The 16,966-nt window shown below is 27.4% G+C and overlaps 1 protein-coding gene across 3 annotated transcripts in view; it reads right to left on the reverse strand.

Moving 5' to 3' along the window:
- LOC107436315 (protocadherin Fat 3) overlaps nucleotides 1-16,966 on the reverse strand; it is a 212,766-nt gene that overhangs the window by 73,190 nt on the left and 122,610 nt on the right. For all 3 annotated transcript variants that reach the window (XM_016047974.3, XM_087161177.1, XM_087161178.1), the window contains exons 17-28: nucleotides 15,605-15,689; nucleotides 15,374-15,502; nucleotides 13,604-13,915; nucleotides 11,583-11,822; nucleotides 10,066-10,326; nucleotides 9,856-9,958; nucleotides 8,152-8,279; nucleotides 6,536-6,660; nucleotides 5,219-5,397; nucleotides 3,609-3,847; nucleotides 2,226-2,409; nucleotides 1,189-1,328 (exon numbers count right to left, since the gene is read on the reverse strand). In XM_016047974.3, the coding sequence (XP_015903460.1) occupies nucleotides 1,189-1,328; nucleotides 2,226-2,409; nucleotides 3,609-3,847; nucleotides 5,219-5,397; nucleotides 6,536-6,660; nucleotides 8,152-8,279; nucleotides 9,856-9,958; nucleotides 10,066-10,326; nucleotides 11,583-11,822; nucleotides 13,604-13,915; nucleotides 15,374-15,502; nucleotides 15,605-15,689 (2,125 nt within the window). The remainder of the gene's footprint in view (nucleotides 1-1,188; nucleotides 1,329-2,225; nucleotides 2,410-3,608; nucleotides 3,848-5,218; nucleotides 5,398-6,535; nucleotides 6,661-8,151; nucleotides 8,280-9,855; nucleotides 9,959-10,065; nucleotides 10,327-11,582; nucleotides 11,823-13,603; nucleotides 13,916-15,373; nucleotides 15,503-15,604; nucleotides 15,690-16,966) is intronic.

Genomic DNA, 16,966 nt, shown 5'->3' on the forward strand with positions numbered 1-16,966 from the left:
TATTAATGTTATAAGTGTGCGGAATAAATAATTAACAGATTTTTTTAAAAGAAATCTGAAAAAGATTTTTTTTTGAAGTATATTTTGGATGATGTTACAAACTCATTAATTTCCAAACAACATCATCGAGGAGAAATAAAATACGTAGAATAACATTTAATTAAACTATTAGAAAAAGTGGACTGTTTTTTAAATTTTTTTTTCTACACCATTACTGTGTTTTAACTATTTATGTTTTGACCCTAAACGTTTTACTAAACCTTTATATTTTACTGCAATACGACTGTGCAGAATATAATATATTGACAATTCTAATGTTGTAAAATTGGTTTTACTTTGAAATTAATTTAATTTTAAAACTACATTTTTTTATTTTCTTTTACATTTAAAAATTTTACGAATATTTTTTTTTTCAAAAATATGTTCAGAATTATCTTACATTATCTTTAAAAAAAAATACTTTTAAAATTTTCTATTTTTATTTTATTTTTAATTTTAGTAGATTATTACTGCTTTTTTAATATGTATGTTCTTCACTTTAGATTTTTTTTTACTACACCATTATTATTTTACGGCAATACGACGGTAAATATTATAAATTTTATTTTAATATTTTTAACAAGTAAAAAATAATGGTGCTTTACTATAAAGCTTCAGTTATTTTTAAATTCGTTATTTTTTCATATGTTAAGTAATTAAAATCTCTTAGTAAAAAAAAATATTTAGAATGGTATTGCAAATTTTTATTTAAAAAATTTTATTGACCAAAAGTCCACATCAAAATCTAATTTATATATAAGAAAAATGTTAAATGCAAAACATAAAACCAGCAGATTTACCATCACATGAATTATTCATTTATTTCTTTTTTTAAATATTATTATTTTTATGCACCATTATTGCGGTTTTAGTTTTTGTGCTTTTTCCAATAGTTTTTTACAATGCCATTTATTTTACTAAAATACAACCTGTAACGCTCTAGTATATTTGCTGATACAGATTAAGTCACTAAAATCTGTATCAGCATATGACGATTTTTAAATTTTAATATGATATATTTCTTTGCAAGATGGATTGACTTGATTAATTCAAATAACGTGTTTCTTTTGGCTATATTTTAATTTCCTCGCATTAAGCCGTTTAAAAATCATAACTCTTTAATCTTAATTCAGCAACACTGAAGCATACCTGTAGGAAGCAATGTCCGGCTGGCAAATTTTCAGCAAGTGAAGCTGAGTATGACATTTGCGTAAACACTGGTGGGTGATCGTTTGTGTCTATAACATCAATTGTCACCATAGCTAGACCATACAGAGATGTCGCATGTGCTGTAAGAATGAATGAAATATTTTTAAGTGGTTATTTATAAAAATAAAATAATGAAATTGATCAACTCTCATAATATGATATATTCTATAACATAGATATTTTTGAAAAAGTGGATACACTGTGAGCGATTTCGGATCAAATTACGGTAAGAACTACTCCCACCTTGAGTGCAGCATTCGTATGTGTCACAAATTTTTCAAGGTCTGATTTTCTATCCTTAAACGTTTAATCTTTCGACAATCGAAATCCGATTTTAAAATTCAACATTCTTAAACTTTCAAACAGTCGAAATTTGATTTTCTGAAATTAGATGTTTAAACTTGTCTACAATTGAAATCAGTTTCTCTAAAATTAGACGTCAAAAATGTTTCAACAGTGCTTTCCGAAACTCTAAACTTAGATCTAAAATTCGATTAAAATTTTCGTTTTCTAAACTGAACAAAAATCTAAAAATAGTTTTTAAATAATAAGATTTAGAATTTTACACTTAAAATTGTTGATTTTTGTTGTTAATTGTAGATTTATCTGATTAAAATAATTTCTTAAAAGCTAAATTCTCTAACATTCGATGTTTAAATTTTTTCAGTAGAAGTATAATTTTTTAGCATTAGACACCTAAAACGTTCAACAATCGAAATATTCTTTAGATTAGACGTCTCAGCAAATGAAGTCTGATTTTTCTAATGTCTACGTCTAAAGCTTGTCAACAGTTCGAATCGAATTCTCTAAAATTGGACACAAAAAATTTTTGACACCTAAAACGTCTGATTTTATTTAAGAACCATTTAAATTCTGGCATTCGAAATCTAGTGGGAAAATTATTTTGATAAAATAGAATTTAAAGTGGATCCTTTAAAAGTAGATCATCGATTGACCTAATTAAAACGATTACTCACAATCTCTAGCTTCAATGAGGAGGCTGTATGACTTTGTCTGGTCGTAATCTACCCTGTGAGCTTCAGAAGGTTTGACGAAGATCTCTCCTGAAGAAGGGTGGAGTTCGAAGATTCCATCTTCATTTCCACTTTTGATGCTGTAAGTCACGGTGTTGTTCTGAAGATCACGATCCACGGCGATCAACTGTCAGAAACAATGGTTATTTTAATCAGATTAAGTTAATCGATAGAATATATTTAAAGAACACGAATTAAATTTATATAAAATACAATAGATCTATTTTAAAGTATTTAGATTGAAAAACAAGATTTTTAACTGTTTTCCACGAATTTAAGAAAAAAAGTAAATTTGAAAATATAAAACTAAATGTGAATGTACCTTACACAAATATGCAATTCTGAATCGTTTCACGCTAAGTTTGGTGTACATTTTAAAATTTTCTTCGGCAACTTATACCGCGTGTTATAATCCATAGAGTTTTCCATAAGATTGAATTAATATTTTTTCTAAGATTAATGAATTTATATCGAACTGCCCTGCTTAATCAACAAGGAAGTTTCATTACAGTTTATAGTAATTTTTATTTAGTTATTTTTATTAGTTATTCATTACAGTTTATAGTAATTTTTTTTTTTATTTTTTTGTTTCCTGCACTGTAAAAAAAAACTTTATAAATTACAGAAAAAGTACCGGCAATCTGATTGTTGGTACTTTTTCACAGTAAAATCCTTTTTTACCGGAACAAGAAATCTGGAATACTGTAAATTTTATTGTAATAATTTACGTATATAATTAATCTAATTAAGTAAATAAACTCTAAACTCAATGGAGCGACAGCCCATGGAGGGCCAAGGCCTACTCTGTCCATCTCAGTTTTCTTGACCGATGGGCTCTGAGGTGCAAAAGCAGTTACTCCGGTTGAGTGGTCAGCCCAACGCGCAAACCTCAGTGTTTGGCTCCCAAGCATGCTTGGTACTCATTTTATAGACCCACTGAAGGGATGAAAGGCTGAGTCAACCTTGCCCAGCCCACGGATCGAACCAAGGACCTGTGGCACGACAGCGCCAAGCGCTACCGCTCAGTCACCGGGCGTCGATTAAATAAATATTACCGTAAAAATTACAATATAATATTTTGCGCAAAAATTGATTTTTCGGTTAAATGGATTTTACAAATGATGTACCCAAAGTGCCGGTACTTTATACCGAAATATAATCTGGAATTTTTAACAGTTTGTGTTGTGTACGTAACTAACCTTAAAGCATCTCCAATTACTAATCATGTGCTTTTTGATTGATTATGTTTACGATTTCTTAAGGTAGAAATTTTCTGTATTAAACATTTGTTAAAAAAATCAAATTAACCTTAAACAGAACACTTACTTTAACTACAGGTTTATCTGTGATTTGTTTTTCGGTTACGGCGCCAAAATAAGAGAGTCTAGTAAACACTGGCGGATGGTCATTTCTTTCTCGGACCCAGACATTGACTTGCACGCCAATGCTGTTATTCTGTGGTACACCATCATCAGTAGCCCGAGCAATAAAAGAAAATCTGGTTCTTGCGTCCAAATCTTTCTTTACGTAAACAACGCCTGTATCTTCATCGATCATGAAGAAAGCTACAAAATCGAAACAAAAGATATGTAGACATTATCCATTAAAGGCATCCGTTAAATAGCAAATGAAGATTTCATCAGTTTTACTTTCAGTTCTCCGTATAAATGAGGATTCATACTCAAACCAAATTCAATATTCAAAATTTTCATTGGATATACAGTTCTGAATAAATTAAAAATCTTCATTCGGATAAATATGTATATATAAGTTCCCTTGATATATGTGTATATGGGTTCCCTTGACTTGCTTTGCTGTGAAAACAGATGAAACATAGATTATTATAAGTCTACGCCTTCTTCGTGGATATATAAGAGAATAGAAGAATATATAGAATAGAAGAAAAATATAGAATAGAAGAATAATATAGAATAGAAGAATAATATAGAATAGAAGAATAATATAGAATAGAAGAATAATATAGAATAGAAGAATAATATAGAATAGAAGAATAATATAGAATAGAAGAATATTGTAGAATAGAATAATATTGTAGAATAGAATAATATTGTAGAAAAGAATAATAATATAGAATAGATGAATTATATAGAATAATGGAATAAAAGAATAGCATAGAATAGAAGAATATTGTAGAATAGAAGAACAATATAGAATAGATGAATATTGTGGAATAGTATAATAATATAGAATAGAAGAATAGTATGGAATAAAGGAATAATATAGCATAGAAGAATAATATAGGATAGGAAATATGCTCTAGAATGCAAGTCTGAAGCATATTTGGTGAATAGTTATAAAGGTCTTAGCCAAAATAGAGCCTAAAATAGAATTCTCTAAGTAAGTAGTTTGGATTATTGCAGTCTACTGTCTATTGACGTCATCAATCTCTAAGTCGAGTATCATTGACGTAACAGTCGACTGTACCTTTTACAAGAATAATGGCATTTGCTTCAAAAGAAAGATTATAAAAGATTTAAACTTTATAGATACACTTTATTAATTTAAAAATCAAAAAATTCTGAATCGAAAAAAAAATTTCGATTAGTCGATGACTGCACAAATGTGCTCTCTCTATATACAAGTATATTTAAAAAAAATACAATTGCGGAAAGAAATCAAAACGTTTACTACAAGAACAAGCAGGATTTTGTTTTTAAAAGTGAGATTTATCTACAATGATTGGGGTTCTTACATGCGTAGACAACTGCTGTGTGCTCACACAAATTCAAACTTCAGGTAAATAACCAAATAAAATTTAGTTTCCTTATGATTAGTTTGAATAAGGTCAAACACTTAAAGATTTAGAGAAAAATAAACAATATAATAATGCCTTAATTCCTTTAAAATGTTGATTTTTCTTACAAATGACATGAATATCACAGTCAATTAAAGTGAGGTCAATCGAGGTTACTTACAAGTATCTCCACCTGACAAACTGTATTTTATTTTATCACCATCACCATCAAAGGCTTTGACGTGGCCAATTTTTGTTCCCTTTGCTGCGTTCTCTTCAGCACGGAAATCATAAGGTAGACCCACAAAATCAGGTGCAAATTCATTGATATTTTGAACTTTTATTACAACATTGGCGGATCTAAAAAATGGAATCATAAATATATTTTTTTCTTCTCGATTTTAAAATATGTTTTTCTGGTAAAATTACCGTACTGTATGTTAATTATATTTCTGGTAAAAAAACATGATAGTTCTGGTTAGTAAAACCAAAATATACGGTATTTAAATCATTCAATTGGTAATTTTTCCGTTCATATGGTAACGGTTACCGGGAATCTGGTTTTTAAAATAATACTTTTTATTATCTCACATTTAGTAAAAAGATACAAAACTGAAAAGTAAATATGCCATGCTTTAAGGCATGTTCTGATAGTTTTGACGACACTTTTATCTCAGTGCAGTAATTGACATTTTTGAAAATGCTTTAATTAGCATTTTTTTTAAACATACGTTTATTAGGTATTTTGAAAAACATGTAAATATATTTAAAACAAAGTTTAAAATAACATGTTAGTAAGTATTTTAAAAACACGCGTTATTTGTTACCTTCGAAAACATATTATTTGGTATTTTAAGAAAATGTTTACAATGTCAAATAAGAGTCGGATTTTGAGATGCTTTGGACCAGTTCGTACTCATTATAAATCTGTACTTCAAAATATTTCTCTTTAAATATAAGATAACTAGAAAATCTATTTTTCAAAAAAATAAATTCAAATCTTTATTTTTAAAATTAAATAATTCAATAATAAAAAAATAATTCAATAATAAGTTGTTCAATAAAAAAATAATTCAATAATAAGTTGTTCAATAAAAAATAATTCAATAATAAGTTAAATAATTCAATAATAATTTAAATAATTCAATAATAAGTTGTTTTTTTCTTCATAAATCATTATTGTAAGACAATATACCTTAAATCATTATGATCGGGGAATGAAGTATGTTCCGCGTTAGTTAAAAACAATTGAAATAAGTCTGAAGTGAAGTGAATTAATTCTAATTGTAAAGTAAGTTAAAGTCAAACTATAACACGCACGTACGTATATATTAGATGTAAAAGAGAGATCAGTACTAACGAACGTTTCACGCATTCTCTGTGGAGAATCGGGATTGCTCTGTAATAAACGCTCTGTGCAGAACGTTTGTACAGGAATGCTGCATGAAAGTGCTAAACCTCTAAATTTTAATGCAATTTGTTAAATTATGGAACTTACCCAATTCTAGCTGGTCTACCTCCATCCACAGCAAAAACGGTAAACTCGTGTTGATCATTAGCTTCGTAATCTAAATTGGAAATGAGTGTAATGGCTCCTGTAGCATTATTGACTAGAAATACATCCTAAAAGAAAGAAAAAAGTTTAAATGTAATTAAAAATAACCTTAATTATCAAAGAAACCCTTTATTATTTGTATTTTAATTCTAATTAAAAAAATTTAATTTTTTAATCTTTTTAATTTTTAGAACATTAACAACAAATTTTAAACGTATAGCTATTTCGTGAAAGCAATTTTTTTTACAAAAGGAAATTATTATATACCAATTGAATATCATCGGGGCCAAGAAATTTTATTCAAGATCTAGGGTAGTTTGATCAATAGAATAAGTTTAAATCATAGGAAGGAATTACATCTCAGGCAATAAGTAAATCTTTAACTAGAGTTTATCATAAAAAAATACTAAAATCACTAATTTCAAAACATAAAACTGAATTAAAGAATTAACGACTTTAAATAAGAGTGAAATTATTCCGTTTTTATTTAAAAATATTATCAAGTTTGATCAATAAAATAAGTTAAAATCGAGAGAAGGAATTACATCTCGAGCAATAAGTAAATTTTTAACTAGAAGTTTTCCAAAAAAGTACTAAAAATTACTAATTTAAAAACGACAAACTGAATTAAGGTATAAATGATTTTAAATAAAAGTAAAACCATTCCATTTTTATTTCAAAATATTATAAAAATTGAATTTCAACGACCATTGGAAAAATCCTGAGTGTTTAATATTCGACAGCTATTTCGTGAAAACATTTTTTTTTTAAAAGAAATTATTATAAACGAATTGAATATCATCGGGGCCTAGAAATTTTACTCAAGATCTAGGGTAGTTTGATCAATAAAATAAGTTTAAATCATAGGAAGGAATTACATCTCGGGCAATAAGTAAATCTTTAACTAGAATTTATCATAAAAAAGTACTAAAATTACTAATTTCAAAACAACAAACCGAATAAAAGAATTAACGATTTTAAATAAGAGTAAAATTATTCCGTTTTTGTTTAAAAATATTATCAAGTTTGATCAATAAAATAAGTTAAAATCAAGACAAGGAATTACATCTCGAGCAATAAGTAAAGTTTTAACAAGAATTTTTCCGAAAAAGTACTAAAAATTACTTATTTAAAAACAACGAACTGAATTAAAGTATAAATGACTTTTAATAAAAGTAAAATTATTCCGTTTTTATTTAAAAATATTATCAAGTTTAATCAATAAAATAAGTTAAAATCGAGAGAAGGAATTACATTTCGAGCAATAAGTACATTTTTAACTAGAATTTTTCCAAAAAAGTACTAAAAATTACTAATTTAAAAACAACGAACTGAATTAAACTACAAACGATTTTAAATTAGAGTAAAATCATTCAGTTTTTATTTGAAAATATTATCAACATAAATTTTCAATGACCATTGAAAAATCCAATGTTGTAACATTTTTTTTGTAAAATATTTTTTCTTCCGCTAGGACTTCAGAAAAATGAGACATCGTTCAAAAGACCTCATTAAAGGATTCACCACACAAACGTTCTATAAAATAAAGATGAACTTACATCGGATCCATTAGTGTAATATCTATCGATTTTTCCATTTGGACCAGCATCAATATCCTTAGCTCTAAAGAAAGGAGGCAGTGTCGTACCCAGGGGCAAGTTTTCGGGAAGCTCCAAAGCATAACGTTCTAAAAAGAAAATCATTCAGAAAAATAATAAGCACAAAACTTTATTCTAAGTTACACAAAAGCAATAGTATGAGAATTTATTGAAAAATGAAAAATTGGAAATTTAGCAGTTAATAACCATCTTAGTTAATTTTTCGATTTTTTTGTAGATAATAAAAATTTTAGGCTTTACCTGCTTTTTTTGTACTTTTGTTAGTGTCCATGCTTTTGTTTAAAACTTATTTTTCGGGAGAAATTTTTTTTTACTATTTTAGTAGTTCTTATTTTTGTACAAATCCTGTAAAATAACGAGTATACAAGAAAAAAAAATTCTAGTAAAATTACCGTACTGTATGTAATTGACATTTCTGTCAAAAAAGGAAGAAAAAAAAACATAATTCTGGTTAATAAAGCCAAAATATACGGTATTTAAACCATTCATATTTTGTTTTCTCCGTTCATATGGTAAGGATTTACTAGTTTTCAAAATTATAGTTCCTATTAAAGCACATTTAGTAAAAGATACGAAATTGAAAGGCAAATTTTACCGAGTAAATGGTTTTTACGACATGCACTAAGGTATCATGCTAAAACTACTAAGTTTTATAGCATTTTATAAAGCTCTATTTTATTGTAATTTCTACTAAAATTATTTCAAAAGCGGTTCGGTAAAAATTACCGAGCTTTTCGGTATTCAACATTGCATCACCTTGACAAAAAAGTCGAATATATGATGTTCAAAACTATAAAGTAATTGCTAGAAAACAAGAACAATGATACAGAAAATAGTTGGAGAAAAGTTAAAAATCTATTACGGAATGCAAAACTGCCTGGCAGAAACTAGAATTTTAACTGACAGTATTAATCTGTTGGTGATTAGGTTGAAAAACGGCGAAAAACCATTTTGTCAATAATAGGGCCGTAAAACCGTTAAATACACTGAGAAATTCCACACACACACACACAAAAAAAAAAAAAAAAAAAAAAAAAAAAAAATGCTCAGTATTTTTTACAGTGTAGAGAAAAAAATACTAGCTTTATTAATATTTATTTGATTAAAAACTTCATTCGCTTCAAAAATATACACATTAGAAATAACAGTCGACATGTTTCAAGCTCTCAAAAAACAGAAACAAACAGACGCCCATTCTCAAGACCTGTTTTTTAAGCTCTTGAAATATGTTGACTGCTATTTCCAATTTGTAAAATCTTGAAGCAAATCAAGTAATAGCTTACGGTTTCAGTTTCGTGTGATTATTTATTTATTACCATTTTTCCGAGATCTTAACTGGAATTTATTTAAAAAAAAACTACAGAGACAATGTATATATATGCTCCTTGCAAGTATGATATTTTGCACTTACAACTGTTGAAATCAATTAATATTCTATTATTTAGTTAGTTTTTGATAGTTGAATATTTTAGCTTAAAAAATAGAAGTGAAATAATCCTTCTCACTTTAAAAACCTTCAACTGGAAATAGTATTTGTCACAGAATAAATTATTCATTCCATAACACTCAAATGATTTACATGTACACCTTTGAAATACAAAAATATCGATTTATTTTCTTTAATAAATTATAAAGATAACTTACCTTCATCGAATGTAGGTGTATTATCGTTAACATCGTCTATGACGATAACTACAGGAACGCTGGTGTTTGCTGCATTACTTGATAACTGATCTCGAGCGAACATCTATTGTAAATTATCATTAAATAAGATTATTTGCATTCAAATTTTTTTTTAAAAAGTAGTCATATCATAAAAAATGCACTAGAATTTATGCATAAAAATCAACGTACCCTAAGTTGGAAAACTTGCTGATTGTTTGGGGGATCTCTGTCAACAGTTTCGGTCAGGACCAGTTCTCCTGATCTTGGATTAATCCAAAATCGTTCTTGACTGTTACCGTCGCCTATCCAATAAACGATAGATTGATCTCGGGGAGACCTGTGGAGATTGGTTGCATTTAGGTAGCCGATACTTTCACTTCTTGGTAAATTCTCTGGTATCCGGAACTGGTAAGATTGACGATCAAAGACAACTAATTCATCGTTTACATCCTACAAAAAGAACAAAATGCGAAAATTTTAGTCAAACGGGGAATGATTTTGAAATGTAGCAGAAATAAAAATAAAGGAGTTTCACAATGAAGAGCTTAAAATATAAGGATTTCCAATAATCACTTATTTTCCAAGAGTCTTGGTATCTGTTTGTAGTATTGGTAAATCGAATAGTCCTCTTAAGGTTACGCGATTTCCCTACTTTTCCCTTCCAAGTTACCATTTCATCCACATGTGATTTCCCTACTTTCTCCCTCAATATTATTATGGCATCCGCAAATCTAGCTTTTTCTCTACGCCAGTACGTTATTATAATACTAATATTATAATAATAATATAATTTTTTTGGCCATAATATAATTTTCTCTTCATATTACAATTTTTCTTAGTCATAGATGGCGCCACTGGAAAACAAGAACATTCGCACCCCATGCCTTAACAGGCATACGAAAACAACAACAACAATAATAATATTGTAATAATAACAGTTATAAGTTTTAAGTACTCCCTATCTGCTGTGTGAATGAAAAGTCTATAGAACAAAAAGCTTTAAACTGCCGCAGTTACCTGTCACATCGCTACCAAGGCGACAAAAACAGAAAATATGACCTTGAGACGCTAATTTTAATTACAAGGACAAACATAAACAAAAATCTATAAGGCAAGTTGTTGTTTATTAATAAGAATTTAGGTCTAAAAGCTCGAATGATCGGTATTTGAAGCAGTGCACGATAAACCTAATTATTGTTTTTAAATATTATAATTATTTTTTTGTAATATTTTTTTGCATTTTCCATTTTATTGCATTTTGTGAATCAGTACTTCGGAACAAATTTAATTTGTTTTTGCTATATTTTCTTTAATGAAGCATTTTCTGTTTCTATCGTTTTAGGAAAGTTCTTGGTTTAATCCAAAAAATTAAACGTATCCCTCCAGCTGAATATACTTTAGCAAGAATTTTTGACTTCATACTATCACCAGAGAAAATAAAGGTATGATGCTGAAATTTCGCATTTTGCAATAATGAATAACATTCTATGATATATGTTACAATTCAGAAATATATTTTTCGAATACCTCTAATAAATTATTGCTCATAGACAAGGTTTAGAAGCAATTCTTATGATATCTTCAAAGACATTGCGGACAATTACTAAAAGAATTAATTGGCTATTCAGGTATAAAACGATGGAAAAAAATTCGAGTACGCGTCTAAAAAATAATTGATATTAATCGTGAAAAAATGGTATGCTTACCATTACTTTAACGACTAGTTTTACAAATGGGTTTGCAAGGGCTGAGGCTTGTGGTCCTTGGAAAGGCTTGACATTCCTTGCGGCAACGTGCAGCACATATTCTGATTGTCTTTCATAGTTCAATTTGTCTGCAGTGATTACTATACCATTATCTTCATCAATGGTGAACATCTTATCTTCATTTCCTCCAACTATGAGGTACTTTAAAACTGCATTTTCGCCAACATCATCGTCTTTTGCCTACAAAAGAAAGGAAAGAAATCAACATTATTGAAAAAATAGTTACAATATCTTTGTAGCATAAATACTTAACAAACATTTACGCGAATTTGCGTTGAAGAACTTATCTGAAGGAGGAATTATTTTAGAATTTGTGGTTTTAGAGTTATGGTTAAATTATTTTTTTAATTTATGGATCATTTTTCAATATTTGGTGTTATTTAGAAATAGAAAAAAAAACTGAAATAAAGTTTGTTACATAACAACATATGTTTAAGAATAATTAAACACACATAATTCTTCTAAACTGATTGCTTTACAAACAGATGTTATCATTTTTAAATTACGCTTAGCCAATACTTATTTGGCATTACCATAAAAATTTAGAAACTTTTTACCGAAATCTATATTATATTTTTGCATTCTATTCAAAAATACTTCCTATATGTCACTTTTGTATTATTTAAAATACGTGGAGTTTTGTCGATAAGAAAATCATGTAAATAATTTGACTTCTCTTGTACCAAATTATGGTAACTAACACGAGAGTTTGATGAACAAATATTCAACTATTTTAGAAATTCCAAAAAAATTACTAATACTTTGTTTTTGTCCAGAAGTCTAATAAGCTAAATCAATTTAGTTAAATAAATATCTTTTTGGTTCATCATCCATATTAATTATTTATAAATCGGAGTAATTTTCCACGAATTCATATTTATCAGAAACCTATAATAAATTTAGAATATCTATAATAAATATAGAATATCTATGATATATCTGTAATAAAACATAGAATTAAAACAACATTTCAGGTGTAAAAAAACATCGAATTACGTGCAATATTAAGGTGGTTAAAATTAAATTCATCTAAATAAGTTATCTAAGAACTTACACATACATATATATTCCTATTCACTCCGAATTGGAGCATAGAGCTTCTATCATAGCGCTCCATCTCACTTAATTTGTGGCCATGTATTTTGCCTTTTTCCGTGTCTTTATTGTTTTTTATTCACTTACAATAATCCTGTGTTTTTAAGTTTTCTCTTTTCGATTGCCCTGAGGGTTCCATTCAAAAACTTGTTTTATTTTTAATGTTTCAAGTTTACGTAGAACATGACCAATCTATTTTCATTCACGTTTTTTAATTTCCAGATTAATTGATTCTGTTTTGCTTTTCTAAGGATTTCTGAGTTACAACCACTTAATACATAATTTATGGAACCACTTAATACATAAGATTCTTTTTTTAACTATTGTTAATAAATACTTGAAGTCATTTCGTGTTATTTTTATTGCTTTTCTATACAGAGTAGGACGAATTTAACATTAGTATCTAACAGCTTCAGTTATGTAAAATTAAGTTCATCTAAGTAAGTTATCTGAGAAATGTTTGGTAAAATTAAGTTCATCTAAGTAAGTTATCTAGGAAATTTTCGGTAAAATTAAGTTCATCTAAGTAAGTTATCTAGGAAATTTTCGGTAAAATTAAGTTCATCTAAGTAAGTTATCTAGAAAATTTTCGGTAAAATTAAGTTCATCTAAGTAAGTTATTTAGGAATGTAAATTATATAACTCTAAGATATAAACATTCAACATTTTTTTCCTTCTCTCTCTTTTGAAATAGAATATAACAAATATTTTTCATTAGCTAATTAGCTTTTATAAATCAATAAGATTATGTTTTATATAACAAATCCTATCTGGTTTTGATCTGATTTTGATAAATCTTTATATATCAAAACCAGATTGTTTAAAGAAATAAGGTTAACGTAGAAAATTATTTGTGGTCAACTTACGTGCATTTTGTGAACAGTATATGGAGGGTTCTCCTCTTCGGGCACGCTGACGACATAAGTATCTGAGTCGAAGTAAGGAGGGCTATCATTAATATCTTCTACACGTACTCCGACAGTTGCTGTGCCACTCAATTGTGGTGTGCCAGCATCAAAAGCAACTACCAAGAAATCAATCATGGCTTCCTGCTCTCTGTCAAGTCGTCTTCTACTTAATATGTTGCCTGTCTCATCGATTTCAAATGCTTCGTTTGCTTGGTCACCCAACAACTTGTAACGGACAATAGCATTACGACCCGAGTCTCCATCCAAAGCCTATAAATTGTAAAATAACATTTATTCTGTAATAATGCTGGGACACAGTTGGCAAATGAGGTTTTATCAGTATTATCAATAATTACTGTCAACAAGATTTAGATATTTAAAGATAGTGTTTTACCTATAATAAGATCATACGAATCTGTCACTGATAAGGATAGAAGTTACATATTTTGCTGATAAATTTAGTCAAATTTACTATTAGTTTCATTTTCTAAACTAAAATTAAAGCAATTTTGTAAACGGGGATTAATTTATGTTTAAGGTATTTATACCCAAAATTAAACAATCCCTGGATTGTAAAATAATAAATAAATAAAAAGTAGAAAGGTTTTATAAAAACAAATCATTTATTGTTTAGAACAGTGATTCTCAACCTTTTTTTTGTTGCTGCCCACTTTTAACGATTTCGAAATTTGGCGGCACACACTGAAAAAAATTAGATTAAAAGTTGTTTACATAACTACTATACCACTGCGTCAAATAGTTTGTGATAATAATTTTGAATGTGAAATAAAATAATGTAAATATATGTGAAATAAAATAATAACTAAAGCACGTTTATTAAGGGATTAATTATTTCTTTCGACTAATTTTTGATTAGTTAGTAACAGTTATTTATTTTTTTTGCTAGTTATTAATTGTTAGCTTGTTTTCTATAGTTATTTACTTTTAGTTTTTTTTACATTAACTGTTATTTTTTTGTGATTTCTTGTGAACTAGTTTTTTTGCTAATTATTAATTGTTAGCTTATTTTTTTGTTACTTATCCTTCGTTAATTTGTTTTTTATATATTTGTTTTTTTAGTTATCCTTTGTTAATTTGTTTATTAATTTCATAGCTTACTTTAATGATGAGCTTTTATTTCCGTTTGAAAGTATATATATATAAGTGTAGATATATACACTTTTCTTTAATTTAAACTTTACTCATAATAAAAAAAGCATTATAATTTTTATTGTATCCTTTCTAATATTTCGCGGCACATTTTAAGAATTTGGCGCCACACAAAAGTGCCGCGGCACAGTGGTTGAGAATCACTGGTCTAGAACATTGTCGTTTTTATATAAATTTAGAATAGAATATTTTACACCCATGTTGTTTTTGTATGAATCATGCAGGTTTAGATTATTTTTGGCTTGAAAAGACAACAGTGTTTGTCATATTTTGTGAATTCCTTAAAAACTTCAAGAAATAAGAAAAGAAAAGTCCTACAGAATAAAAAATTAAGAAATATTTAAAAAAAAGTATTTTTGCCTATAATAATAATAATTATTATTTTAAATATTTCAAAATTAGTCTTGTTATGAAATAAAAGATATTGTTTTATTAGAGTCAAAAATATATATGCCAATCAAGTGACTACTATAAAATTATGACAAACTGTAAGTAGGTAAAGTTTCTAACGTTTGAATCTAGTAAATTCAAAAAACTGATAATAAAAATTGAACTTACCAAAATTGAACCAACAGTAACATTCTCTTGCATTTCTTCAACTATGGAGAAATTATAGTAATTATGTGTGAAGATAGGTTGTTGATCATTAATATCCACTACGTTTACAGTCATTGGAGAAACAGCAGTCTAAAAAGGAAATAATATCAATTAACTAATGTTAGCTTAATAATTTTAATTAAAATTTTTAATTTTTATGTACTTATGATTAAAAATTATGCTGGCACTTACATTTATACCATCGGATACTTGAACTAACAGATCATAGCTTTGTTTCTTTTCATAATCCATTACAGCGGCAGTGAGTACTTGTCCGCTAGAAATAAAAAAATATTAATATGATTATATGATTATATAGCACATGATTATATTTGATTACGTATTTGCATGTGATTCTATATTATGGCAAATCTGTTTAGAAATACACAATAACGATTGATAAAATTATGTTGATATGAATTTAAAACGTTAGTATACTTTTGTATGTACTAAAGCACTTTTGTACTATAGTATACTTTTGTATGTATACTTTTCTACTTTGAGAAAGAAAATATGGTCAAAACTACCGGAATATAGTGAAATTTATCGTGTTTTTGGCTGTAAGGGGACACCAAAAAGCTCAGTAATTATTCTAGTAGTGGTGGATTTTTAGCATTAGTGGTTTTGATAAAATTAACATTAAAATATGGTTTTATAATATGCGATAAAATTCCATAAAATTCGGTAATTTCATCATCCTACCTTAGAATATGGCATAAAAACTGTTTATTCGGTTAAATTTAATTTTCAGCTTTTTTTTTTGCTAAGTGTGTGGTAGTAAAATGCGTCATATTAATTATCAATATGATCATATTAATTATAATAATTAATATGATTTAATCATAAAAATAATTAAACCATATTAATTATTTTTAAAACGGGAATTTATAGTTTACCGTTACCATGTGATGGGAAAAATTACCAAATAAATGGTTTTAATACCATATATTTTTATTTTTATTGTCGAAGTATGTTTTCTCTTTTTTTTTAAAAAAAAAAAGCGGCGATGTCATTAGCATACATTTCGGTAATTTTACCAGAACTTTTTTCTCCTTGTTGTTAAAAATTTCATTTTATGTTGTGGAATTTAAATTTGCAAAGTAGAGCAATTTTAACGTTTGTTTGAATTATTTAACTTAGAAGTTAAATAAAATTTTGAAGTTGTGTTGTTAATGTAATGAATGATTATTTAATATGTGATTACATTATGATAATTTGCAATGCGTTTAAACGTAATTGTGCTTAATATTAAATCTATTTAAATAGGAAATAGCATTTGATGAAACCGTATCGTCAAAGTTCAATTTAAATTCAACAATAAATCTATACACTATTTAGTTTTAGCAACATATTTCATTTTGTTATGCCGTGGTACATAAATTCGTTAAATGTAAAAATTTTAAATACGTGAAATTAAAATAAAAGATATAATACGTTTAATATTATTAAGTTTCTTTAAATAATCAAAACGGAATACAACAAAAAATTCAATTAGCAATTGAAAAATTTACTGTAAATTAAAATTTGATTATACAATAAAAATTCGATTTAAAG

Source organism: Parasteatoda tepidariorum, chromosome 4 (assembly GCF_982258835.1).
Source record: "Parasteatoda tepidariorum strain Cologne lab strain chromosome 4, Ptep-v5.0, whole genome shotgun sequence".
NCBI classification, from domain to species: Eukaryota; Metazoa; Arthropoda; class Arachnida; order Araneae; family Theridiidae; genus Parasteatoda; species Parasteatoda tepidariorum.